At 44.0% G+C, this 26693-nt stretch overlaps 2 protein-coding genes across 3 annotated transcripts in view; one reads left to right on the top strand and one right to left on the bottom strand.

The window, feature by feature from the left end:
* The window catches only part of VSNL1 (visinin like 1), an 82348-nt gene extending 79218 nt beyond the window's left edge, over nt 1–3130 (top strand). For both annotated transcript variants that reach the window (XM_028517032.2, XM_036027673.1), the window contains exon 4: nt 2117–3130. In XM_028517032.2, coding sequence (XP_028372833.1) covers nt 2117–2314 — 198 coding nt within the window. In that variant the 3' untranslated portion in view covers nt 2315–3130. The remainder of the gene's footprint in view (nt 1–2116) is intronic.
* A 5085-nt stretch (nt 3131–8215) lies between these two features.
* Nucleotides 8216–26693, bottom strand: part of SMC6 (structural maintenance of chromosomes 6) — a 62481-nt gene continuing 44003 nt past the window's right edge. Inside the window, exons 21-27 of the mRNA XM_028515330.2 lie at nt 23923–24060; nt 22788–22933; nt 20888–21013; nt 17945–18050; nt 13832–13984; nt 10988–11085; nt 8216–9870 (exon numbers count right to left, since the gene is read on the bottom strand). Coding sequence (XP_028371131.1) covers nt 9756–9870; nt 10988–11085; nt 13832–13984; nt 17945–18050; nt 20888–21013; nt 22788–22933; nt 23923–24060 — 882 coding nt within the window. The 3' untranslated portion in view covers nt 8216–9755. The remainder of the gene's footprint in view (nt 9871–10987; nt 11086–13831; nt 13985–17944; nt 18051–20887; nt 21014–22787; nt 22934–23922; nt 24061–26693) is intronic.

Here is a 26693-nt window from a genome sequence, read left to right on the forward strand (position 1 = left end):
AGCAGTGGGCACTCTGGAGTGCGGGCGGGACCTGGGCTGAGCACAGCCTTCTGTGCCCCAGCTTCTTGGACGTGGGCTACGGAGACTTGGTTTCTTCCCTCAGGAGCCTGGCTAGTGACATGCCAACCCTTGACTTCTCCTAACCCTGTCCCCCACTCCAGCACAGTGCTGGGAAGTCCCAGTCCCAGCTCCTGGGCACTGTCAGCTGAGAACCAGCATGTTGACCAGCCACTCACATGCTGCAGGATCTCCCACAAACACAAGTTTACTGGGCATGAAGGATGTCTCAGGACTCAGTTTCTTCGTCAGCGGCTGAGCTCTGCTCTGCCGGAAATCACCCACCGCCCCCAGCTAGCCTCCCCTGTGGGTATACGATGCTGCCGTGGCCCCTCCAACTTGCATTTTTTTTAAATAAAACTCTACTGAGTCAAAATTTACAGACCATAAATCCGCCCCTTTTAACTGTATAATTTTTAGTAAACTTAGCAAAGCGTGCAACCATCACCGTAACCCAGTTTCAGAACATCTTCATCCCCCCAGTGAGTTCCCCTTGCCCACCTGCCCACGTCCTCCCCCGGACTCAGTAGACCATTGGTCTGCCTTGTCCCTATGGTCTTGTCTTCCTGGACACGTCATGTACATGAAGTCAAACAACACAAGTATGTGGCCTCTTGTGTCTGGCTTCCTTTTTTAATCTAAGTGGTAGGATTTATTACATTCCTTTGTATTGCTAAAATAGTATTCAATTGTATTAATATGTCATAGTCGTTAATCTGTTTGCCAATCGCTTCCACTTTTTTTTTGCTATTAATAATGCTGCTATGTTCAATTCCCAGCAAGGGCACATGCCTGGGTTGCAGGCCATAACCCCCAGCAACCGCACATTGATGTTTCTCTCTCTCTCTTTCTATCTCCCTCCCTTCCCTCTCTAAAAATAAATAAATAAAATATTTAAAAAAATAAAAGATTCCCCTCCCTGAGGAACAAGAATCATGTTCCTAACCTGGGATTGTTTTTTTTCGTTTGTTTTAGATTTTATTTATTTATTTTTAGAGAGGGAAGGGAGGAAGAGAGAGAGAGAGAGAGACAGACAGACAGAGAGAGAGAGAAACATCAATGTGCGGTTGCTGGGGGTTATGGCCTGTAACCCAGGCATGTACCCTGGCTGGGAATCGAACCTGGGACACTTTGGTTCCCAGCCCGCATTCAATCCACTGAGCTACACCAGCCAGGGCTAATAAATTAAATCTTTAAAAAAAATAATGCTGCTATGAATGTGTACCTGCAAGTCTTTGTATAGATGGGCATTTATTTTTAAGGCGCTTTCCTAAGGGGGAAAAATTGTTTCTCCCTAGGAAGTTTCCACACATTGAGAACTAACTTTGTACGATTAATGGAACACTTGGAAACTTCTTGCTCTAGTATTTAATGTATGAACATAGTACCTATTCCACAGCTGTCCTTACACAAACTCCATTCAGGGCGAAATTTTAGTGGTCCATCTTGCTTGATCGTCTAAACAGATTGTAAGTTCCTGATCAGGCGAGACCACGAGAGACCATCTTTTCCTAAAATCCCCCAGGGCTGGGGCTTGTTGGCTGTCATCTACACCTTACACTCGGAGTGTTTAAAACGGAAAACATTCTTCCCCTCCCTGAGGAACAAGAATCATGTTCCTAACCTGGGATTCTTTTTTTTCGTTTGTTTTAGATTTTATTTATTTATTTTTAGAGAGGGAAGGGAGGGAGAAAGAGAGAGAGAGAGAGAAACATCAGTGTGCGGTTGCTGGGGATCATGGCCTGCAGCCCAGGCATGTGCCCTGCCTGGGAATCGAACCTGCGACACTTTGGTTCGCAGCCTGTGCTCAATCCACTGAGCTACGCCAGCCAAGGCTCTAACCTGGGATTCTTGACCTCCCCACAGAGTTACTCTTTCTACCCAGCCGGAAACCTGGCACTCATCCAAAATTCCACTCTACCCAACTGGTCGTGAAACTCACACATACGTGATCATACCATTCTCTCCTTTCAAACCATCTCTGGGGTCCTTTGACGTAAAGGGGAGTTCCTTATCACATCACAGGAGAACCCTATGGTCTGCCTCTTGTGTTCCCTAGGCGATCTACAAAATGGTGGGCACTGTGATCATGATGAAGATGAACGAGGACGGCCTCACGCCCGAGCAGCGAGTTGACAAGATTTTCAGCAAGATGGACAAGAACAAGGACGACCAGATTACCCTGGATGAATTCAAAGAAGCTGCCAAGAGCGACCCTTCCATCGTATTACTTCTGCAGTGTGACATTCAGAAATGAGCGGAGGTCAACGCTATGGACCGCACAGAAGTCTCGATGTTCCATTCAGTCTGCAGCTATTCACACACACACACACACACACACACACACACACAGATATTGCTTGGACTACCTATACATGGACTTGCTTCTTGTGTTTGAAACACTCGTGTGCATGAGAATGTCATTTGCTAATGAATTTTCAAAAGCGTATATTATAAAACCAACCAACCAACAACCTGCCACAATGTGATATGTGTAACATTATTTCATAACGAACCCTCCTCCTCCAAAGCCTGGCCAGAAATGTGCTGCAAAGAGTTATATGATTTCTTGTTCCTGTTTTGCTGATGCTTGTGTCTCCTTGATTACACAATGTTAGTGGCACTGAGGTCCCCCCCTGCCCCCCGGCCACGGTAACGTAATTTAATTAATTATGTGTATCACCATCCTCCTGTAAAATAATACTGGGCAGACACGCAGAGGGGTCAAGGGCTCCTCCGTGTGGTCCACACACAAGAGCTTGTATTACCAGTGAATAGAAATGTACGACATTTGCATGCCTTTTAGGTTTGCCTTAACTCTCACCTCATTTGCATCCTCCCAATATGGAAAGAGCTGTTTTGGAATTACTGCAATATAAAACTTAAACGTCCTGCTAGATGACTCATTAATTAAGTATACCTATCTATATATGCATACACACAAAGATATTATTTATTGAAAGTAAAAAAAAAGATGAAAGTGTATTGATTTCTGCTTGAATTTTCAAAGGCTTCCGAAAAGGTGGCAAAAGATGTCCCAAATAAATTTATAACATTTGACTTTTCCCCTCAATTCTTATTTCTTAATTTTAAATTTGAAACAGCTGTTCATAATGATCAAGGGTCAACAAATAATAACTTACCGAATCTACCCTTACACAGACAACTCGAATTGGAAGAATTAAAGACAACAAAAGGGGGAAGAAAAAGCAACCTTCCAAAGTCACCCTGGCCCTCGAAAGAGGGACAATTCATGTGGTACGTTAGGTAGCCAGAAAACGTACAACTTTTCTCATTCTCGAACAATGCTCGTGACGTGAAAATAAATTGTACGTCAGTGTGACGGCGGTGCTAACGGCGCGCGACCTCGCCCAGCCACGCGGAGCACACGCCCAGCAGGCTGGGGAGCGCCCTCCAGGAGAAGCCTGCAGGAGGAGGGCGCCCATCCGCCCACCGGAGAAGCACGCCACTGGTTCCTTTTTGGGAGGAAACCACACTCTGACCTTTTTAACCCTGAGGAAGGAAGGAGGCAGAGATTCCGCCCAGAACTCTAAGGTAGGTTTGCATTCTCGGAGCACACCTGGAGCGGTTCTGTTTCTCTCCGCGGTGCCGGCCGGCACACCTTTTGGAGGCGCAGCAAACGTGCGTCTGCACCAGCTGCGGGCGGCCAGTGTGACTGCTTCGCATGTCACTGCACTCTGCACGCGTAGCTGGCACAGGGTCAGACAGTGCCGTGCTGCGGGATCCATTTTTTCATTGAGTCCTTTTTTCAGAACACTCTTGCCTTGTCTGCCGTAGGATCATTAAATAAGACCAGAGATCAAGGTCTACAAACTCCATTTGTCCACTCAACAGAAACTGAGCAAGCAAACTGCCTCCCAGACAGTCAGGACCCCACCCCATGGGACCCCACCCCATTGGTGGCACCCATGGCACCAAGCTTCTGCCCCAGAGAGAGCAGTCCCACGTGTCAACAGAATGTCTCGGTACCCCTAACCCCTGAGCTAGGTGAGTCCAAAATGGGGGCACAGAGAGATGGGAAGGTTGGGTGCCTCCCCGTACTCTCTGCCCTGAGTGGGGGTGGGCCAGGGTGAGGCGGCTCCTTGGTTACATCAGGCTCCGGGCAACGCGGTCCTAGGTCATGGCAATCTTCGTGGACCTGCTATGTGCCCAACACTACTGACAGACAACAGACGCACTCACAAACATGCCCTTGTGAAAACGATGATGAAGGAGCTCAGCACGCTCAGGGTGACGGGGTGCAGTGGTGGCTGTTCGCCACAGGCTGGTTCGGTGACATTGGGAGTAAGACCTGAATGTAAAGAAGTGGGTCCTGTAGGTATTCTGGACACTTAAGGAAAAACCAACTCTCCAGCAAAACAAACTGGTTCTTTTTATAAATAAAATGAAGAAACCGGGCCAGCAAGCGAGCACACTGGTCTTCGCTTGTTCTGGTTCCGGCACAGAGACCGGTGCAGGGATCCTGCAGAGCGGTCAGGCAGGACGCGGTCAGAGCACGTGAACTCTTGCCCTCTGACCCTGCAGCCCCCTCTGGTGCGTTGCCCTGAGAAGCCTTCACAGAGGGCTACGAGGGGATGCATCCCGGGATGTCTGTGCCAGCTCTGTGGTGTGGGGACTGGAAGCAGCCTCGTGGGTCATTACCAGAGGAACAGGCAAGTGATACGCAGGGGCATTCTCTGGTGTCCTGCAGCTCAGCTGGGGACAGCAGACGATGTGCACACAGCAACATGGATGTCGATATTGAATGGGAGGAAAATCGTAAAATCCATTGCCCAGTATCATATGTAAGTGAAAAATACATTCTCCCAGAACATCAAAGTCATGTAAAGAAAAAAAAAGCAAATAACACATCACAAAGGTTTTTGGGAGCAGGGGGTGGTAATGAGGATAGTTATAATTGTTTATGTATTTTTTAAAAGATTTTATTTACTTATTTTTAGAGAGGGGAAGGGAGAGAGAAAGAGAGAAAGAGAAACATCAATGTGTGGTTGCCTCTCATGTGGCCCCCACTGGGGACCCAGCCTGCAACCCAGGCGTGTGCCCTGACTGGGAATTGAACCTACGATGCTTTGGTTCACAGCCCACGCTCAATCCGCTGAGCTATGCCAGCCAGGGTGGGATAGTTGTAAATATTGTTGCTTCACAATTCATTTCCAAAACTTAGTGGTTTAAAATAGAAAAAATCGTTCATTTCCCCTGACTTCTGTGAGTTAGGAAATTGAGAGGGGTTCACGCGGCTGCTTCTGGCTTGAGGTCTCTCGGACAACTGCAGTCCAACGGTAGCTTGAGCTGAGCTGAGGCAGGGCCCTGGAGTGGCTGGGGGGTTGGGGGTGGGGGGAACCCTGAGAACACAGGGCTAGCATGTGCCTCCTCACAGCGCGGCAGCCCTTCCGTCCATCTTGAGGTCTGAAAGCACAGCCTTAGCTCTTTCTGAGGTCCTAGCAAAGGATCTTGCAGTCCTACCCTGGTCTGATTTTTTGCAGGAAACAGTTTGGGAATCCGGTGCCCTCCGAAAGAAAGTCTGGGAGTGAGAAATAGTCCTGGCTCTTTTATATGTAACAGCTTATTCTTTCGTTCTCTCTCTCCTCTCACGCTTTGTCATTGCAGCAAGGAGCCAGGAGGCGCTTCTCCAATTCTACCTGCTAGTCTCTTCGGATAGAGCACCTGTGCATTAGCTACATTTCCTGTTTTCCCTGGGACCATGACATTGTTTGCCAAGCTTTCCGCCCTGCATAACAAGGGCCCCTTTTCTCCTGCTTCCAATTGGGTTTCCTTTCTTTTAGCTCTCACCCAGAGCATCCTTAAGACCCATTATGTTTTGGTTAACACTCTCCTGAAGGCCCTTAATATTTATGTGCTCATGAATCTAACCCTCCTCGAGGTCCTTCCAGCCAGTGCCACGTGGTTTGGGTTTATTTCTGTTTTGGTACTTCTACTTTCCCGAGTACCAGAGGTAGTTACCAATGTAGTTCTGCACCAAGTACCAGTTTGTGCTCCACCTCTGCATCCTCCCTACCCCTGTGAACGGCACTAGCTTCCATCCAGGTTTTTAGGCCCCAAGCCAACTGGGGGCCCCAAGCTTGATTCCTCTCCCAGGTCCACTGTATTCTTGTAAATCTTGCTGCCTCCAGATTTCAAATTCGAACGTGTCTGTCTCCACTGCTTTAGTCCAAGTCACCACACCCTCTTACCTGGACCGTCGCAGGAGTCTCCAAATCACCTGTTCTTTCCACGTCAGCCATCGTCCGTCCACTCCTTACCTATTCACACAGCAGCCAGAGGGGTCTTTGTGCTTACCAAACCAGGGGAGAAGGCGCTCAGGACCCCAAATGACCTGGAGCTTCTTTCTGCCCACCTCTGACCCGCATCCGCCAGCCCGGCATCCCCTTGGCTCACTCACCTCCACCAACACCAGCTCTGATTCCTGGACAGGAAGCTCCTTCTCACCCTGAGGCCTTCTTCACGCTGATTTCCCCTGCCCCTAGCTCTCTCTCTCACTTGTTTCAGGCCTCTGCTTAAATTACCTTCTGCAAAGACTTCCAAAATGCCACTTCTCTCAACTTTCCACTCCTTCCCCTGCATGACTATTCACAGCAATCACCACTACCTGGAATTGCGTCTGGTACTGGTTCCCTAACTAGGCTGTAAGCTCCTCAAGGGCAGGTGTTAGTGTTTTACTCACGGCAGAACTCCCCGTGTTTAAGAGTTGCCAGCAAATGGCAGGACCTTTACCATTCTTACTGCATCGATCTCTACATTCTTAAGCTAGAGGAAAGTTAGGCAGCAAAAGCCCTTGCAAGCTTGCCAATTAGTAAGCAGTCTCAGGCCTCCTTAGTTTCTATGGTTTCTATCCAGATGGCTAGCCAAAATTTAATAGGTTAGGTATCAATATTATATATACTTAGGACAAAAATTCACTCATTGACTCAAACAGCTGATTTATATCCATATCGTTCCTTTCTTAAATATTTTTACCTCTCTTCAAGGCCATTGTCATGTACTCAAGTGATGATCAGTCAGTTAACTGTTTAAACTTTTAGAAGTGTTACGTTTCAAACCAATTTTCCTGAAAACCTGAGTTGGTCAAAGTACAGGCATCTGCAGAGATATGTAGACAAGTCACGAATCTAACCGGAGAAGTTTTGACTCCGGACATAAAACACTGTACTAATTGGCACCACACCTCGTTCGTACTCAGACACTTTCATCAGACTCCCTGGATGACCAGGTTTTCATCGCAGTCGGTGGCATTTCTGTCCCAGCTCACTGGTCCCGGCCAATAGTTTCTTAACCAGAACTGAAGCTCTTGGGTCTCCACATAGAAGAGAGTCCAGGCATCCTGAAGGCATGCGAACGCGTCTCCAGGACGGGGGGGGGGGGCAGAAGTGGGACTGGGAAGGCACTTAGGAAAGCAGCAGGGCCTGCATCTTCAGCATCACCAGTGTGACTGTTCTGTTTACACCTTGGTTTACTGCAACTCATCACGTCTGTCACTGTAACAATGATTTTAATCACATCCACCCCGAAGATCTGGGAAGGCAGGAGTCAGGAGGCCAAGGAGGCATTTCTTCCCAGTCTTCGGAACTTGGCGACTCAGGTCAGTCACGGCCAAGCTCAGGATGGGCTGTGGGGTGAGGAGCCATTTGTCTTACGTATTGAACCCACTCAACACATATCAAGTTATTTTTGGAAGTTACACGTATTTTGAAAGAACACTTTTTGCCCTGGCTGGCGTAGCTCAGTGGATTGAGCTCGGGCTGCAAACCAAAGTGTCACAGGTTCGATTCCCAGCCAGGGTACGTGCCTGGGTTGCAGGCCATAACCCCCAGCAACCACACATTGATGTTTCTCTCTCTCTCTATCTCCCTCCCTTCCCTCTCTAAAAATAAATAAAATCTTAAAAAAATTTATATATAAAAAAAGAAAGAACACTTTTTTTCTTAAGGTTACTACTAATTACGCTAACTAGTTTCCCTTATGATGGCTGAAACCAGTACTTTGTGAGGCAAAAGCAACGAATAATCTTTGCCTCGACAAGAGATGCATGAATTCCTGAGGACTGTATTTCCCATTCTGCATTAAGAACATTCGAAAACCATCACAAAAACTCAGACACTGCATTTATTTAACTAATATATAAGTTTATGCATTTGGTATATTCTGTTTTTTTATTTGAAAAAGCACATGCATGTTAAAATAGTTTTGATAGAAACTTTTTATAAATGTAACTTAAAAAATCAAACTTTGTATGGTTAGTGAGGGATGTTTAAAACACTCAGCACACGTGTCTCTTTCTTTAAATTCTCAGATTAGAAAAGCACAACTTGTGGACTTCTCATCTGCCAACTGATCTCAATTTAAGGCTAAAACTCCCATCCTCCACCAAAATAAAAGACAAAATCCAGTTTTTCTCAGTAACTATAGAAGTGCTGCTCTTTTTAAAATACTGTCTTTTTTTCTTAGAATACCTCCTTTTCCATTCCATAAATATTCATGGCTGGCAACACAGGGGATGCTTCTTGTTGGATATCCCTTAAGTTTTGCACTAATCCTAGTATCAAGCATAGAGAATAAAGGCAGAAGTCTTATTCATGCTTTTTTTTTTAAAGTTCACAAATTCCATTTCTTACAATATACTGTATTTTATCATTCTAAGCAGCACCTTTTTGAACAACTCTGTGATCAGGATGTACCTTTAAGTGGTGCCAGCTCACCATCGACAGGATGGCCTCTGGCTGCCCGTGGACCTGTGTCCTTCCCCAATGGGGCCACTCTCCTCCCCGGGTTCCCCAGCCTTTCTCCCCAGCCTGGTCAGCGGTCCCTCTGGCCTGTGTCCTCTCTCAGCCCAGCAAGGCCTTGCTGGCCCCTGGATTAAAAACTGAGGGATTTTAAACCAGGCAAGCACATAGCAGGTCAGGGTGCAGGAACCTGTCATAATCCGGCTCTGACACAGGTAGCCACCTGCCTGAGTGGACGGCAGTTAAGGGCTGAGGGAATGATGCTGTGTCAGAGCTAGTGATGCTTAGTGCTGCACAGAAGTGTCGCATAAACAGACAGCATCTTAAAGTTGACGGAACAGCGATGAAAAGTATAGCCCAAATCTGTGGTTGTACCTCCAGGGTTAAAAATGACCTGTACAGCGATTTTGACCCAAGTTTTTAGAGTCCTGTGTAAGCCCCTCATAATTAGTTAAGCAGAAATCAGGTAAGAAACCCACTGTAAACTGGTCCCACTCCATGGACGGACTGCGCACCCCACCTCCTGTGATGAGAATGTCCTGTTCTCGAAAAGCAGAACTAAATATAATCAGGAGATCAAAACGTTTATTTTCATTCTTACAAATTCTATAGAAATAAACCCAAACAAAACAAATATGTACATGTATATATGTACAAAACTTTACTTCTGAAAAAGAATCTATAAAAGTAGATGGTTAAAAATAAAACAAAGGAACAGAAGATTTAAAACCAGTACTATGAAACTGATTTTCTCAAAGTAAAGTAATAACAACTTTAAATTGCTGGTTGTTGTTGGCTTGCTAGGCTTATTTACATATTTTACTGTGGTCATCTATACCAAGGAATCTCTTTTATCTTAGAATATCTTTAGTTTCGCTTTATTACATCAAACAGTCCCTAATTCCTTTCCCCTCACAAAGCTTTGTGCATGAGGACACATCAGCTGCGATTTTCTTCCTCCTCTTGAGTCACAGGTCGGAAGGGCAGGGTCATCTGTCCTCGCTCGGGGTCGGACATCCGCAGGATCCTGATCAGCTGGCTCGACGGAAGGGAGCTGGGAGAAGGCAAACGTGTTACTCGGATTCCCGAGAAACATGTTCACATGACAAGAAACTTCTAATGCTCCTCATGAAAATATAAACCGAACTGGCTGTTATCTGCTAATAGCGGGATATGTCTACAATCTAAAATTCCAGAAGAAATATTACCTTTCTGCTAAATGCTATGAGTTTCCCGTTGGGAGGAAAAAGAAAATAGAGAAGATACAGATCGACCATTTCTTACTCTTGTTCCTGTCTAGCCAGAAAGGAGCTACCGGGCGTCCCTAATGACAACCGTAACCCGCACATAATCCGAGCGGCCCCTTCGGAGAGAACGATCGCCCCGAGCAGCACAGCGCCCGCCGCCTGGGGGCGCCAGTGCGCGCGGCCGGCAGCAGAGCACAGGGCACGGGGCACGGGGCACGGGGCACGGAGCAGGGAGCACAGAGCACGGGGCACGGAGCACGGAGCTCGGAGCACGGAGCACGGGGCACGGAGCAGGGAGCACGGGGCACGGAGCTCGGGGCACGGAGCACGGAGCTCGGGGCACGGGGCACGGAGCACGGAGCACGGAGCTCGGAGCACGGGGCACGGGGCACGAGGCACGGAGCTCGGAGCACGGAGCACGGGGCACGGAGCAGGGAGCACGGGGCACGGAGCTCGGGGCACGGAGCTCGGAGCACGGAGCTCAGGGCACGGAGCTCGGAGCACGCTCTTTATGTGGAAGGGCTGGTTCTCGTCCCTCCCAGGGAAAGGCCAGCACCATGGAAGTCACGCGTTGTTTCGTTAGTCCAAAAGGAATTACTAAAGCTATGCTACATCAGATGGCCGTGAGAAAGAACCACGGAAGAGCAGATTCAAACTAGAAATAGCAGCAAGCCAATCATCATATGCAAATCAACTTGCTTCTGCTACGGAAGGGCAATGACGCAAACGACATTTTATATATCTACAAACAAAAATTATCCTACATCTCCGGAACTAGTACGGAGGCTAATTTTTCCTACCGTGGGTCATCTGTGCATCTGCATTTTAGAAAATAAGATTACAAAAGATTCCCTTTCCCGGTCACACCCGGTCACACCCGGTCACACCCGGACACGCGCACTCGGCGCGGGGCCCGGCGGTTACCTCATGCTCTGGGGAGTGAGCAGGATGAACTGCCGGAAGCGCTGCGAGTCTGCCATCTTCAGTATCATGTCCATCGCGATCCTGCGGTTCACCATGTCCTGCGGAGCAGGGGCACGCGTCAGGCCGCTGCGCCCCGCCAGCTCCCTGAGCGGCCGGCCCCTGCTGGCCCTGCAACCCGCTGCCCCTGGACTACTACCCACCGCCTCGTCCCTGACGCCCGGCACAGAGAAGGTCACGCCCGAAATCACTCGGGGAAACCACCGAATACACCTATCTCCCAGGTAATTTCTACAGTGAGAGTATTTGTAAGTGTGGTTCCTTCCCCAAAATACACTTAGTAATTCAGATAATGAAAAAGTATTCAAGTGACACAAGTGACGGCTACAGAATGAATCTCATCTGTACAGTGGCAGTCACTCCGCGGACCAGTATGAAAAGGGACCAGCCGCAAACTTACTCTCTCGAATCTTCCCTCAGTGATTAAGGCGTCTGAAGGCCTTGCTGGCCTCCTCCACTTTCTACAATTTGTACAACGTGACCCAATTTGAATTTACAGACCAATTTCTCAAATCTTTATGTTAAACAGCACATCGGTGTACAGAAAAAAAGTTTAGTTATAACAGGTTTTGAAATGAATTACACTGTGTGGTTACTTTTCCTGAGTTAAATAACAGAGAAAGAAAAAAATCAAGGTGCCCCTCCCACCCCTGAAAGCTCCTGAGAGCTGGAAACGCAGACCAGTGACCACAGGTACGGTCAAGGACTCCCGGCAATCCTGCGTGGGGGCGCAGCACGCTGGTTTAGAATACGGGCCTCGGAGGCGGGTGGGGGCCCCGCCCTGCCTACGCTGCTCAGGGGCTCATGTGATAAAAATTCTTGCACCAGGCCTATGTTACGTAATCTGGCGCAGGGTTAACAAAAATAACCAGAGCCTGCTCAGATGGAATACTGTCCTTTCAAAACACCACCCAAGGGAGTAACAAAGCTGCCAATGCACCCACAAAATACTCATTCAATCCTTTGGATTGGTTCTCAGAACTGAGGGGTATTTTTCTGAATAATTCCAATGGGGCAAAATGCCATTCGGATTCTAAGTTTCTGAAAGAGAAAGAAGTTGTTCTGAATTAAGTATGACAAATAAGATGGGCGATAAGACTGCAGAAGGTCTCCATCGCTTCGGCCTGGCTGGTGGAAGTCCCCAGGGCCACATAAAGGTGACCTCTGAACCAAGTCCTGGAAGAGGAGCAGGGTGTGACGCACCATGAAGAAGGGCGCAGCAAGCAGAGGCGCAGGGTCTGGAGAATCAGACACATCAAGAGTCTCAACGTCACCCTTGATGTGTGTGGGAACTAGCATTTACTTCAGAGGGGGTAAGCAACCAAGGAAGGGTTTTAGACAACCGAGCGACCAAAATCCAATTTATTTTAGAAATACACACTTGGCAAAACGGTGAGGGAGAAACTGACAGAGCGGCAAGGTTAAAGTCTGGGAGTCTGGACAGAAGGCAATTACACCAGGTTCAAGGCGAGGAGGGGGTGGCGGTGAGAGGTAATAAGGAGAAGAGGGCAGAGATTAGGGAGGTATTTTAAAAGAGGAAGAAGAAAGACTTAACGTGCGAACGGAATGAAAGAATCTCAGATAAATCAAAGTTTTGCAGTTAGGTGATTTGACTGGTAGCAGCGATTTGCCACTAATCCAGGCAGGAAACGCACAAAAAGGAAGAGGCTTTGGACGGAAGACAAATTCAGTCTCAGACAGGATGAGTCTCAGATGCAGGGCATTTACTAGACTGTGTCGGACAGGTGGTAGCTGGGCATAAGGACAAGGGAGACATCGGGTAAGACACTTGGACCTGGCAGGCTTCCAAATGCAGGGGCAGTTAGGGGAACTGTATGTATGTGGGGGGAGGGGAAGGTAGGGTTTGGTATCCAGTAAAACAGTAACAGTGCAGAAACTAAACAAACAAAGAAGACCTCAAACAAGACCTCAAACACTTCCAGGCTGGCCGAGGGAGAACAAAGTAGGAACAGCAGAACGGGGAAGGGGGAAGGTGGAAAGCAGTAAGAAGACACAGTTTAAGGGATGGAGGGCAGGTCTGTGGTGGCAGCTACTTCAAGTAAGATTACAAGTTCATTTACGGTTTTGGTGAAACCAGTTCCACTGGAGTAGTCTAAGCCCAGATTGCAGTGGATCTGGAAAAGAGCACAGTGTGAAGAAGGAAAGAGACCAACAGCTCATCTAGGAGAATGGCTGTGTGCGCCACGCAGAGAGCCTCACCGAAACCCTACGAAGCAGGGAAGACGAATAGCTTTATATTACAGGTGAAGACACTGAGGCCGAAAAAGGGCAAATGCTTTGCCCAAAGTCATCTGGGTAACTGGGGGCAGAGGCAGGCCTCAATCTTCAGGTCTTGAACTTCAAATTCCAATGTTCCCACTCCCTGCGCCAGGCACGCCACTCTCTGAAAAGGGGCTGTGAAGGGAGGGAGGGAGGGAAGAGACAGGCCGGAGGCAGTCCAAGCAAGGGGGGCAACCTGCTCTGTGCCAGAACAGAAGACGGGCGTGCGCACCGGGGAGGAAGCTACAGGAGAGCCCCTCGGGGGAGAGGAAGGACATCGCATGGCAGAGAGGACGAGCCGGGACAGGGTCTCTGCAGGTGCAGTCATCACAGCATCAGAGAGGACCGCTCCTCTTTAGTGCGGTTCTTCCTCACTGTCCATCGCGCACTCAAGTGCCGGGGCAGGAGCTTTCCTCCTTTGAGTAAAACTAAAGAGAGAGCTGCTTCCACTCAAAAACCCACACCCACCCCTCCCCCCCAAATGGAGCGTTTAAAACTTCACACTACCATGTAGACATCAAACTCGTCCAGGCACCGGAAAGGAGACTCGGCGATGGACCACAGGGAAAGGATGAAGCAGACGGTGGAGAAGGAGCGCTCGCCTCCAGATAAGGCTCGCATGTCGTTGAAGGCGGCCCTGTTCCCCTCTCCGGGCTGCACCTTGATGAACGAACGAAAAAGAAAAAGGTACAGAAAGAGGTTCTTAAAAAATGGTTGTCTGGCATTAGAAAGATTGGGTTTATAGTTTAAAATAATAAAAAAAAAATAAAAACCGTTGTGTGGAAATAACATCTAATCCATTTAAAATATTTTATAGTAAAACAATGAGCTACATTAACAGTGGTTTCTGTTTTACTGTGAGAAAATCAAATTGAAAACATTTTCTCACAGTAACTGGATCTAACATACCAAAATTCCAAAGGTTTAACAGTAAAAATGCCAATGTTAGGTAAATGTTAGTAATTAAAATAATTTAAACTAGTCTTTCTGGTGTTTTTTTCTCCCCTCTAGCTTTCCTGAGCTAACACTGACAAGTAACACTGTGGAAGTATAAGGTGTACAATGTGATGATTTGATATGTGTACATACTGCAAAATGGTTACCACAACAAGGCTAGTTAGTTAGCACATCCATCAATTCACGGTTACCTTTTTTGGTGGTGAGATCTACCCTCTGAGCAACTTTCAAAAGTGACAATACAGTATTGTTAAATAGAGTGATCATTCTGTAGTAGCATAAAAATAGGCACATACACCAATGGAACAGAACTGAGAGTTCAGAAACAAATCCACACATATGTGGGTCAACTAATATTTGACAAAGGTGCCAAGAATACACAAAGGAGAATGAATAGTCTCTTTAGGAAATGGTGCAAGAAAAACTGGGTACCCACATGCAAAAGAATGAAACTGGATCCAAATCTCAGCATCACTCACAAAAACAACTCAAAATGGGTTAAAGACCTGCAACCCTAAAACTCGCAGAAGAAAATACAGGGAAGAACCTCTTCACCTTACAGAATCTGTGGCCTCCAATCGCCTGCACCTATTCCCCCCCCAGCCCCTGCACCTGGCACCTGCCGTTCTACTGGTCTCCACCCTGGCTGCCCGTCTCTGCCCTTCCTAATGGTCTGGATGTTTCTTCTTTAACGCCGTGGTTGTCGACTTCCATAAGGTTCGATTTTCAGGCAATTCCGGCTGCTTTTGTTTTTAAATTGGTTGTCGTCATTCTTTTGGTTGTCTGAGGAAGCGAAGTATATCTACCCAGGCTTCCAACTTGGCCGGAACCTATGTGATTTATTTCAGTTAACATAATGCCCTCCAGGTTCATCCATGTTGTCACGTTGATGTCAATTCCCTTTCCTTTTTATGGTTAAATTACAGTACATTCCTCTGTGTGTGTGTATCACATTTTCTTTATCCATTCATCTGTTAATGGACACTTAGATGGCTTCCACGTCCAGGCTGCTTTAGGTGATGCTGCAGTGAACACACAGGTGCAGAAGTGATTTCACCTCCCTCGGGTATGTGCCCAGAGCTTGTACTTCAGGTGTCAAATCCAAATAATCATCCCCAACAGCAGTATCCAAGAGCTTCTTCCCTAGGTTTTCTTCTAGAAGATTTCAGACTGTGTTAAAAGCTATAGTAATCAAGTAATGGGACTGCTTCCCGATTCGTTCTTTTTTTTTCTCAAGATTGCTTTGGCTCTTCAGGGTCTTTTGTGGGTGCACACAAATTTTAGGATTTTTTTTTCTATTTTTGTGAGCAATGCCACTATAATCTAGATAAGGACTAAACTGAATCCAGGCTTTGGAAAGTATGGACATTTTAACAATATTAATTCTTCTGATCCATCAACACAGATCTTTCCGTTTATCTGCCTCATCTTCAACTTCTTTCATCAACGTGTTATAGTTTCCAGTGTACACATCTTTCACCTCTTTGGTTAAATTTACTCTTAAGTATTTTATTGCTTTTGATGCTGTTGTAAATGGGATTGTTTTGTTTCTTTTTTCAAACACTTCTAAGTGCCAAGATAATCTTTTGTTACTTGAATTCCAGTGACACCTAGTGGTTAAGCTGTTTTAAAAGTAATTACTGAATGTCAAAAAGACACAGGGCCAACTTAAATAGGCTCACACTGGCCAAAGAATACAATGGCAGTAAGCTAAAATTCATAAAATCTCTTAGAAAAATATCCCCTTTAATAAATAAGGGTTCATGGGAACAAGAAAATGGCAATTAATAAATCTGATAGCACACGTCACACAACTTCCTGAGAAGATAGTACATTTGACTATTAGGAGGCATTAGAAGGCGTTTTATTTCATTTTGACAGAATTCCAAATGCACATATATGCTATACAGGGTGTACTAGCCACATGTATATTACAACACTTTACTGTGTTTTGGCAGACATGTGGCTTTACATAAATTCTGAATCTAAACATGCACTAAAAATTTATATTTATCATCTGTAAGTCTGAATCCTCCATGAAAATCCAAATGAAAAGGCAACACTAACATAAGCACTAAAAAGCCAAACCAAATAAACAACCACAAATACACATATAAACGAAGCAAGCAATAGGATGTAATCTTTTGCTCCAGAACTGCATTTGTATCAATCTAATGAATGCCCTGGATGAATTATGGAGATCTAAATCTTACTTCTGGTTTATTACTAACTTATCATGGGACTTCGGTGTCAATTTCCTCTTTTGAAAAATGAAGACTAGATAACCAGATTCTTAAAGCAATGATATTCTTTTGAATAAATAATAAGGATAATAATGTCAGAAAGTCTAGCTTCATTTGTCTTATACAATTAGCTCTGGAGATACAATACCCAAACACACCTAATGCTTTCTTCTCTTTCTATTTTTATTAGAGTATGAATTATTTATACAGTAAGGAGTAAAGCATAAGTGTTTGGTTCAGACAATTTTTATACAAACACAGACACACACACACAGACACACACACACACACACACACACACGCACACCACTACTCAGATGGAGACAGAACACTGCTTGCATCTCAGCAGGTTCTCCGTGTTCTCTCCCAGGCACCACCAATCCCCAAAGGGCAGCCACTGTTCCAACTCGAGTCACACGGCTGTACTGTGCTGGCTTTTGAAGAGAGGAGTTGCTTTCACAGATTCCACCAGATAGGTTTCCAAATTCATTCTACCACATTACACTCCCACTGGCAGGGTACGAGAGTTCTCAGCCTGCACCCTCACCAACACACCGTATCATCAGTGTTATTCATTTCAGTTGCACCAACAGTGATGTGATAGTAACTTACTGTGATATAAAGCTGCATTTCTCTGACGACTAATGATACTGAACACTTTTTCATATGCTTATCTGCCACTTGGACACTTTAATTTATGAAGTTCCTGTGTAAGCCTTTTAATCACTTTAAATGTGCTGTCATTCTTTTTTCTCAATTATTATTATTCTTTAAAATTTTAAATGAGTCCTTTGTTGTGTGTTATATATACACACGTATATATTACAAATTATTACTTATTCTAAGTATTAAAATGGAAGTATAAAGTTTATGGCCACTAAAAGTAGTAAGCAATTATTTGAAAATTTTGCTCCATTATTTAGAACAGGTAGCTGCTCTCGACCTCCTGACTATAACAATTTTTAATGACATATCCTCCACCTTCTTGTTCAATGCCATATGATTTTGAAAGAATCCATAAAGACAGACCTCACAAAGTCAAGTGTGGTGGCCTTCTTTATCCAAGAGAGGCCAGCTCTAGGTACACCTTCAGAAACAAGTAGTACAAATGCAATTACACGGCGTAGAATACACTTTGAGAAATCTTTTCTTGGCTTCCTATAGTGAGACCAGAGAAAATGGACCTCTATAATGTCCCACAGAATTTAAAAGAGAAACTGACAGAATAGAAAGAGAAAGTAAACACTTATCACTGAAATATAATTCCTAGTTTTCATAAGAAAATATGTTTGTCTGGAGGGAAAAATGAAAACAATAAAAAAATAAAAAAAACCTACAATGGCAGCTTTAGCCAGCAATTTCAACACTTCGGCAAAGCATCTCCTAATACTCAACTCAAATGCAAAGTTAAGATACTTACCGATATAGTAAGAGTTTCATTCTTGTGGTCAAAATTCATTTTTCCACAATAGGCCCGCTGAGATAGTAAGTTGTCAAAGTACAATTTGCATCGTAAAGTCAAACACCTTGAAATAAAAAAATTGGGCATATTTCAAAGAATATAAAGATACAGAAGTATATATTCAGCATGATCTTTAAACCGGCATGGAAGACCAGACAGAAATATGCCAAGATGTTAACATTAGTTGGCAATTTTATAGGTGGAATTTTTGATGACCTTTCCCCCCTTTTTATATTTTGGTTGTGTCTCCACATTTTTACCACAAACATCTATAAAATGAATAAAGATGTCACCTCCCATTTACTATATCCCGCTATTTCAGCCAGTTCCTATGGATTATACGGATGTTATCAACCCGTCACCCTAATACAGAAGAGGTAAGCCTTGTCCGTAAGGGGACTGAGCTCTAGCACTGTTGCTAATGGATGAAAGGCCTGTTCATCGGCCTCTCTCAACTTTATAGTCGCAAAAAGGAGGGGAAGAGGAACCTCTTAATCACTATATCTGTACCCCCCGACACACTGCCTGGCTCAATGCAAACTCCCCCGGTCCGTCTCTACTTGTCAGATGGCCTTCTACTGGCAGGAAGCCCTTTTCTCCAATTCCTTACTCACTTACCCACCTTTCTATTTATCCGAATGGAACCACGGATTCCTATCTTCTTCACTGGGTCACCATCTACCACTGACCTCATTTATTTTAATCCTCCAATTGTCGCAGATTGCACCTGTCGGAGCCCCTTCAACCTGCCCCCTACATTTTAATCACGACTGCATGTTTTCTGAGTGTCTCCTCCCTTTCCGGGACAGCAGGAGGCTCACCTGTACCTCCCCTGCCCAGCGCTGCAATCAGCCATTTCTCCAAGGAGCCTTGATTCCTCTCAGGTGGGAGATGGTATTTACCAAATAAGATCTGGGTGACAGGTGACTGGCTGTATTCCTCGATCTTTTTGCTCCTTAATGAATCTAAGGCTCATTTCTTCAGAGTACCTATCACTTATTCTTGTCTTTCCTAATTTCCTTCCTAAACTGCATTAAATCTCCACACTAGAAAATACTGATAGACAGTCTTTTTTTGTGCCACGGCAACCACTGTTGGTTGGTTTTCAGAGTTTTCTGTTAACTTTTTTCTTACAATACAGACACATATTTTCCAACTTCCACTGATGGGATGTCTAAAAGAATCTTTTCTCATAAAGTGGCAAGGTTCTTCAGTGTAAAGAAATAAACAATTTTTAAAATTTGATAATTTTATTCTATTCCTAAAATTGGATAAACAATATAAAATATATCAAAGAAATATATCAAAAATAATAAACTATAACACCAATATTTTTATGGAAAATACTTTAAACAGAAATTTTCTAGATAATGATAAATCCTACTGCTTCTAGAAAAATGTAGTAACACGCACTGGATTTTCCCTTTTGCCTGAAACAAATAAAAAAACGGACAAAACGTATGAAACAAGTTTGCAGACTCTGGACCTCAGACAGCACAGGCAGCTCCAGAGGAGCTCATCTCCCAGAGACAGGAAACGCACTGAGTCTTACGGCTGCCCCAAATTACTCCTTATGGAAAGAGTGAAGGGCGGGTGGAAACCTCAGTGGAGCCCAGGACTTCCCTGTGGTGGACCCACGGCCCGCAGAGTGGGGAGGCCAAGGCTCCTCCAGGTCACGAGGCGGGGTCTGCGGGTCACCAGCGGGGAGCCTGCAGAAGGCAGCACGGACCCGGACTGCAGAGGGCACCTGAAGGCCCGGAGAGAGGCCTCCGGCTGCTGCAGCATATGTGGGTGGGGAGACGCCCCAGGGGGAGGAAAACACCTGGAAGCAATTCCCGAAGGCCACTCAGCGCCAGGAACAGCCGTGTTCCCACTGGCCAGAGTAGAAAACCTTCTAATTCCCAAGGCATCAGCAGGGTGCACTGAGAAGACCACCGCTTCACAGGTAGGAAAAGCTTAGTGCTCAACGAAAGGCTGCTCTGGTCCCACCTAACACAACGGACACATGCATTTCAAAAACTATCCCGTAGTTTAGTTAGAGAATATGGTAAAACTTGCAAAGCCTGTTGCTCTTTATGGTTTTACCTGAAATTCTATGAATGTACTAGAGCTAGATATATTTTTTTATTTCTAGTCTTAAGACTATCGAGTTTGGAGTATAAAGATAGGTGGTAGAAAGCACGTGACTGAGGGAATTCCTCCAGGGAAAATAGAGAGTAAGTGTAAAGATTAGGGCCACCTTGGATCCACGCACATCAAGGGCCCATCCCTCCCTTCAGATGGTCCTCTGATCTATTTCGGTTGCTTGTGTTTGTGTTGGGGTCCGTTTATCCCCGTGAGCCTATACATTCCTAGGTACATTAATAACACCAGTTTCTCTAATCCTGCATTCATTCACACAACCAAGGTGCACCAAGTTCCCGCTAGATTGCAGGCTCCGGCGTAGGTCCCGGAGAAAAGGCAGTCAACAGACCAGAGACCCTGCATGCACCAAGCAACCCCATTCTCGCTGATCACACTAAATCAACTGAGGCGCTGCCTCAACAGGTTTATGTCTTAAGAACACACGACGTCCAAGAGTGAAAGAGGCTGTTTCAGAACCAATGAGCTCCCTCTCAAAGGACCCTTCTAAGCAGCCACTGGCCGGGCATCTACGGATGCTCTAGTAAGGGACAGCTAATGGAGTAGAAAAGGCGGACAGGCCTGCCATAAAGGTCCTTTCAAATCCAGAATCCTCTGTTTCAATCAGAGGATCACGAGTACCAGCTGACAAGGTAGTCACTGGCAACTCTTCACTAGTTGAACCACGTAAAATTCTTTTAATTTAATATTTATAAGGGACAAGTAAAAACAAAGAAAAACCAAGAATATGTATGTGCTAATATTTTTTAATGCACTTACCTTCTAAATTGTTGGTACGTTTGGTATCTATGGGTCATTATTTTTTCCAGTAATTTAATAAACCTTTTCAAAGTTCTTACTTTAGTGTCCAGATCAAGATAGACTTCTTTTGCCTCTTGATACTGCCTATTTTATGAACAAAATATTAAGTAAATAAATGCCATTCAATGAAACATAAAAAAACCAGTAGACTCTCAAGTATATTTAATGGAGAAGAACAGGAAGCAGAGGAGTGCTGAGGGGCCCGGCAGTGGGTTTCATAAATCCGAGCAAAGCCCACCAGCAGAGTGTGCGCGGGCTGCCCTGACCGGGGGAGCTGGTCGCGGGGCTGCGCAGGACCCAAGTCCAGCCCTCGGGAGGCCGAGCAAGCACAGGAGGCACGTGCCCGGGTGGGGCCGGGGTGGCAGGCCTCAGAGAACGCCAGCAAACATGCACCTTCCAAAACCGAGGGCTCATACTGAAGGCAAGAAATGTTTCCCTTGGTGCCGGACGTGAATGTGGGAATCGAGAAACAGGGAAATTAGGATTCCTCCCACCCCCTAACCCCAGCTGAACTGACAAGGAGGCCGAGAAGGCACGGCTCCTCAGAAGTGATACTACGGAGGGCAAGAGCTGTTGCTGTCGAAAGGCAGAGGAAGTTGCTGACAAAGTATGAACAGCAATCCTAGCCAGGACTCCCACAGCGACCTGTCCCAGCCTCCTTCAAAGGCCCAGGCCAGGAGAACCCAATTAATTAAAAAATGAGTAACAAGAAAGGCACCAGCATAGCACCCACAGAAAGATACCTATGGGGGTAAGGGGCTGGGGGAAGAGCTGGGAAAAAACTCCCCCTACAGACAACGAAAACTTACTAGAATAATGATGTCACAAAGCAGAATAAAATTGTGATTGAACACTATGAATTAAAATAAAACAAATGCTACCAGGAAGAAAGACCTCAAAACAGAAATGAAACAAACAAACAAACCCCAAAAATGGAAAGAAAAGATAAACAACAGAAGGTGATAAGCAGATAAAAGGAGGTGAAGTGAGAACTTGCAGTATTCATGGTAGAAGAGCAAGTTAGACCAAAAAAAAAAAAAAAAAAAAGAGAGAGAGAAAGAACAAAAGGAGAACAAAGACAAAACGAGAGGCTGCTACAAAGGGGCAAACACACACCACCACAAACAGAAATGAGAAAAGAAAACGAATTGTGTGGAAAACAGAGCAAATGGTTAGACAAAACACACGGAGAAGACAAAGGGTATACAACATACGTATAAAGGAAGGCCTCAAACAGAAAATTAAACAACAGAACAGAAAATATTTGTAAGTAAAATTCAAGAAAACTTTTAAGAAGTGAGACTTAAACCTATACGCTGAAAAAGCACACTGTGTATCATGGGGAAAAAGAATCACAGATTCTGACATTCCGGGCAAGTTACAGGACTGAAGAGACTAGTGCTATCATAAACAGATGCTCAACAGACAAAGCATTTTCTATTAGGCTAAACTATTCTTCAATTCAAAGTTAGAGACAAATAGTTCTGAGCATGCAAAACCACACAAAAATATTATTCATGTAGCCATTCAGGAAACAATTAGGGGATACCTTTTCAAATGCTGCTGAGCCATTTTAAAAAACATATAAACCACCCCTCATGCCCAAAATATTCACAGGACAATGAAAAAGTGCATAAAAAGTTCACAGAAAAAATATCCTTCTGTAATGAATTTTGTAAAAATTGAGAGGAAAAAAGTTAGTTTATTACTAACCATACACATGCGACACACTAGTTTGGCTATAAACTATATGCTACGGCCACATCTGACCCAAATTTAAAACTTACATGTAAACATTTTCTGTCTTGAGAATATACACGGATAACATAATAAAGCAGAAAAGCTACCAAAGGCTTACCTCGTTATCTCCTCTCGGTCTCCATGACTAGCATGTTCTGCCTGAATCTTCTGTCTTAATCTATTAATTTCTTTGTCTAGAATTGATGCAGACTTTTTTACTTCTATCCGCTCTGGGCAGATTTGTCTTGCTTGTGACATTTTCTCCTAAGATAAGAGATATTTAATATATTTAAAACTCTTCTTTGAGATAACAACTCCCTGTACTACTAATGCCAAAACAGGCAAAGTAAAATTCTAAACTTATGTCTACAAAATGTATTTTAATTACACTTAGTATCAATGTTATTTCTGTAAGTTTTATGTTGAGAATATAGCCTACAGTCACTATACATCTTCAAGAGAAAATCACATCACTATGCACATCTTTACTGGTTTGTAAGGCCACCACAACTTCCTAAAGAAACACATTTCAAGTAGCAGTTATTAGGAAGTTTGGCACTCTGGGTACTGAGGTCAGAGGTAGCTTTCTGAGTGTTTTAGGATGGACTCTGAACACTAACTAGTACTGAAAACTCAAACAAAAAGTAAAAAACTCAAAGCACTTTAAAAGCACATAGTACTTATTTTATATTCACAACATTCCATATGTAAGTTTTGAATAAGTAAGACAGCTGATTACAGTTTCAATCATTTCCTAAGATAAATAAAGGCACAGTTGGGATCCATCTGTTCTGGTTAGACCAAGGGTGCCTTCGGCTAATGTCCCCCAGAAACAGGAACGTGCGTACAGCTGTCAACATGGGCGTCTGGTGAAGAGGAGCTGAACTGCAGCCCAGACCACTGCCAACTGCTCAGAGGAGGGTGACTTTTCTGACCACGAGGCTGCCACCTACTTGCCCAACTCGGCATCTACAGAGCTGTGTTAGCAGAAAGGGAGGGTCTCTCTCCGGATCCCCCGGAGGCACGATGTCTGACCCAAAGTCCTCTCCGTGTTGTCTATTTAAGTCCCCACTCTCCCAGAGCCCCCAAGCCTCTTTCTCTCTTGATTTACCAAAACAGCTGCTATTTTATACAAAACAGATATTCATTAGACAATTTGTCTATGTTTGCAAACATGACATTAAGGAAAACGCGCTTTAAAAATCAGGACTAAGGTTGTAAATAAAAAGGTAAAACCAAAAATGATGGACAACCTCTAGTTCTTTTTCCTTCATATCCAGTTCTCGTTTCTTTTTATTTAAAGTATTCAAATGTTCTTTTTGTTTTTCTTCGTAATGCTGTTTCCCTCGTTTCTGAGTATCTACTTCAGAATCAGCAAGGTTTAATTCATCCTGTTTGAAGAAAGCCAAAATAATCTCTAAAGGAAACATTGTTTAAAAATAAAACACCAGCACAGCTATAAAACTAACTGACAATTCCACAAAGTGGGCAGGACTAGGTTGCTTCGAGACACGAGTGTTAGAGTTCACATCCAGGTGTGTCTGGACAGAAGTGACGAGTTTCCCCAAGTTAAGAAGTCACAGGATTATGTTTAAGTTCTTATATGAAGTCTCCACAGATCCTGGTGCTTTCAACTCTACTTTGGTACCCAAGGTGGTCTGCGGGAAGCCACATTAGCCTGCAAGGATGTCAAGAGGTGCAGCCTGGTGAACGGTCAGGGGGGTCCACCCGTCTGGCGTCTCTGGGCCACACTGGAAGAAGAGTTTTCTTGGGCCACACAGTAGATAGATTGTGACACATAATCACACACAAAAAATCTCATAATTTTTTAAGTAAATCTATGATTTTCTGTTGGGACGCATTCATAGCCATCCTGGGCTGCGTGCGGCCCGCAGGCCGTGGGCTGGACACCCCTGGATGCATACAGTCATTAATTACAGCAGCTTTCTCAAACGATGACCTACAAGGTGACTACATTATAGCTGACTTGGACGTTTTACAAAATATATAAATTTTTAGACTCCACCATGGGGATTTTATTTTAGGTCTAGAATCCCCAGATCTCAAACTTTTGAAACAGCTCTGGTTTTAAAACCACGAAGTAAGTTTAGACTCTCAGAGAGTTTGCTCATTTGGTTTGAGATACAAACATAAATGTATAGGGCAATTTATTTCTAATGCCCAGAGCTGGAAACACATGCCCATCAATAGGCAAATGAATAAACAAACTCTGGTGCATCAAACAGAATGGGACACTTTGGCAATAAAAAGGAATGAATTATTGATTCAGCTAAAAATATGGATGATTACCATAACCAAAAGAACCTTATATTGTACTCACTTTTGTTTTCCAAAATGTAGAGTATATGATATGTACTAGATAGTGTGTGATAGATTCTGAAAAAGGTCAACCCCCGCCAAAAGTAAGAGTACATAATATGTGATTCTATTTTATGTAATTCTAGAAGATGTGCAGACCAAAGGAACAGAAAGCAGATTAATGGTTGTCTGGGGGCAAGAGGCAGGAGGCAGGCAGGGACAGATGACAAACGGGTACAAGGAAACTTTTGTGCATGAAGAGTGTGTTCTTTTACTATTTGTGAAGTTTTACAGGTATATATACATGTCAACATTTAAGAAGTCGTAGTTATTTGTGTATTTACTGAATGTCACTTGCATGACAATAGAACTGTTTTAAAAAAGCTCCTGATTCAAGAACCACCAAATTAAATTTTAATTTGTTTCTTGAGCCCACCACACATTTAGCCTCAAGAGTTGCAGTTATAAAAAGAGAAAGAAACAAGTAACGACCAAAATAGCAGTAATAGAATTATGAAAGACAGAATATATTGAGATATCCCAAAAAGGAAAACGGGTATCTAAATACTGAAAATATTCACCTCATTTAACAGAGGACTTAGGCTATTTCCTAATCTAAGAATATAACTTATTCTATCTTGTTCATATTGATAAAAATACTGCCTACAGTAGATGTTTGATATTATATAGCTTTTCTAAAAGAGTTCTGTTAAAAATCAAAACATTATCACACAGAGGATGAAGATAAACTGTTCCATTTCAAACAGAATAAAAGAAAATGGTTGCAATCTGTGTAGCAGGAGATATTACAATTAGAAATTGGAACAGCTTATGAAATAAAATGGTTGTTTTCCAATCATTTTTTGGTAAAAGCTGTCAAAATAAATAGGCCAACATTTGCTTTAGGGAACCAATTTGTTGCTCTAGGAAACAAAAGGGTAAACCATATTAGGACACATTTGCGCTAGGTTAATCCTCCCTCTAGCAACTTTGGAAAGCGAAAGACCTAACTTGTAAAATAATAGGAAAAGTACTAGAGGTGTTAATAATCCCTTTCTCCACATTTACCATGGCTATTTGGTTTGTCCTTGTATATTTAATAAATTTATGTCCATTGAATTTAAAACTAAAAGAAAGCAAGAGAATATTTCATTTAATTTCATGTTATTGATGGTGAAACAAAGAACTAGACATGTTAAAATCAGGTTAATGACATTCACCCTGGTTTTGGGGTGAGGACTAGGTTGGGTTAGGTCTGAAATGAAATTTGGATGCAGCTCTAACCTGTAGTTTCTAACCTGTAAGAAGTTACAGTCTTTAATAAATAAGCTGAGATGCTAGAAGGGACAGGATCCTTGAAAAATTTTATTTCTTGGATACCGAAATCAATTTTAGTTACTCAGCACCACTGGATAAATTGCTACTCGTTTTATGTAAACCTACATTAACTATGAGGTTTTGAAAACTAGAAAACACGAAATCTTGGAATTTTCGGAAGCACAGTTACCCTCAATACAATAAACTTTCCTTAGCTATATTGGACACAGAAGCCCTCCTACTCTAAAAATGCTCAAGGTGGGCCACACTCCCTGACCATCAAGTTTAATTTGCAACTAAAGCATTTGGTTTGGTAGTTTGCAGGGTAATTAAAAATAAACTGTGCAGGCCCTGTCCAGGTAGCTCAGTAGGTTAGAATGTTGTCCCC

This window comes from Phyllostomus discolor, chromosome 6, assembly GCF_004126475.2.
Source record: "Phyllostomus discolor isolate MPI-MPIP mPhyDis1 chromosome 6, mPhyDis1.pri.v3, whole genome shotgun sequence".
Lineage (NCBI taxonomy): Eukaryota > Metazoa > Chordata > Mammalia > Chiroptera > Phyllostomidae > Phyllostomus > Phyllostomus discolor.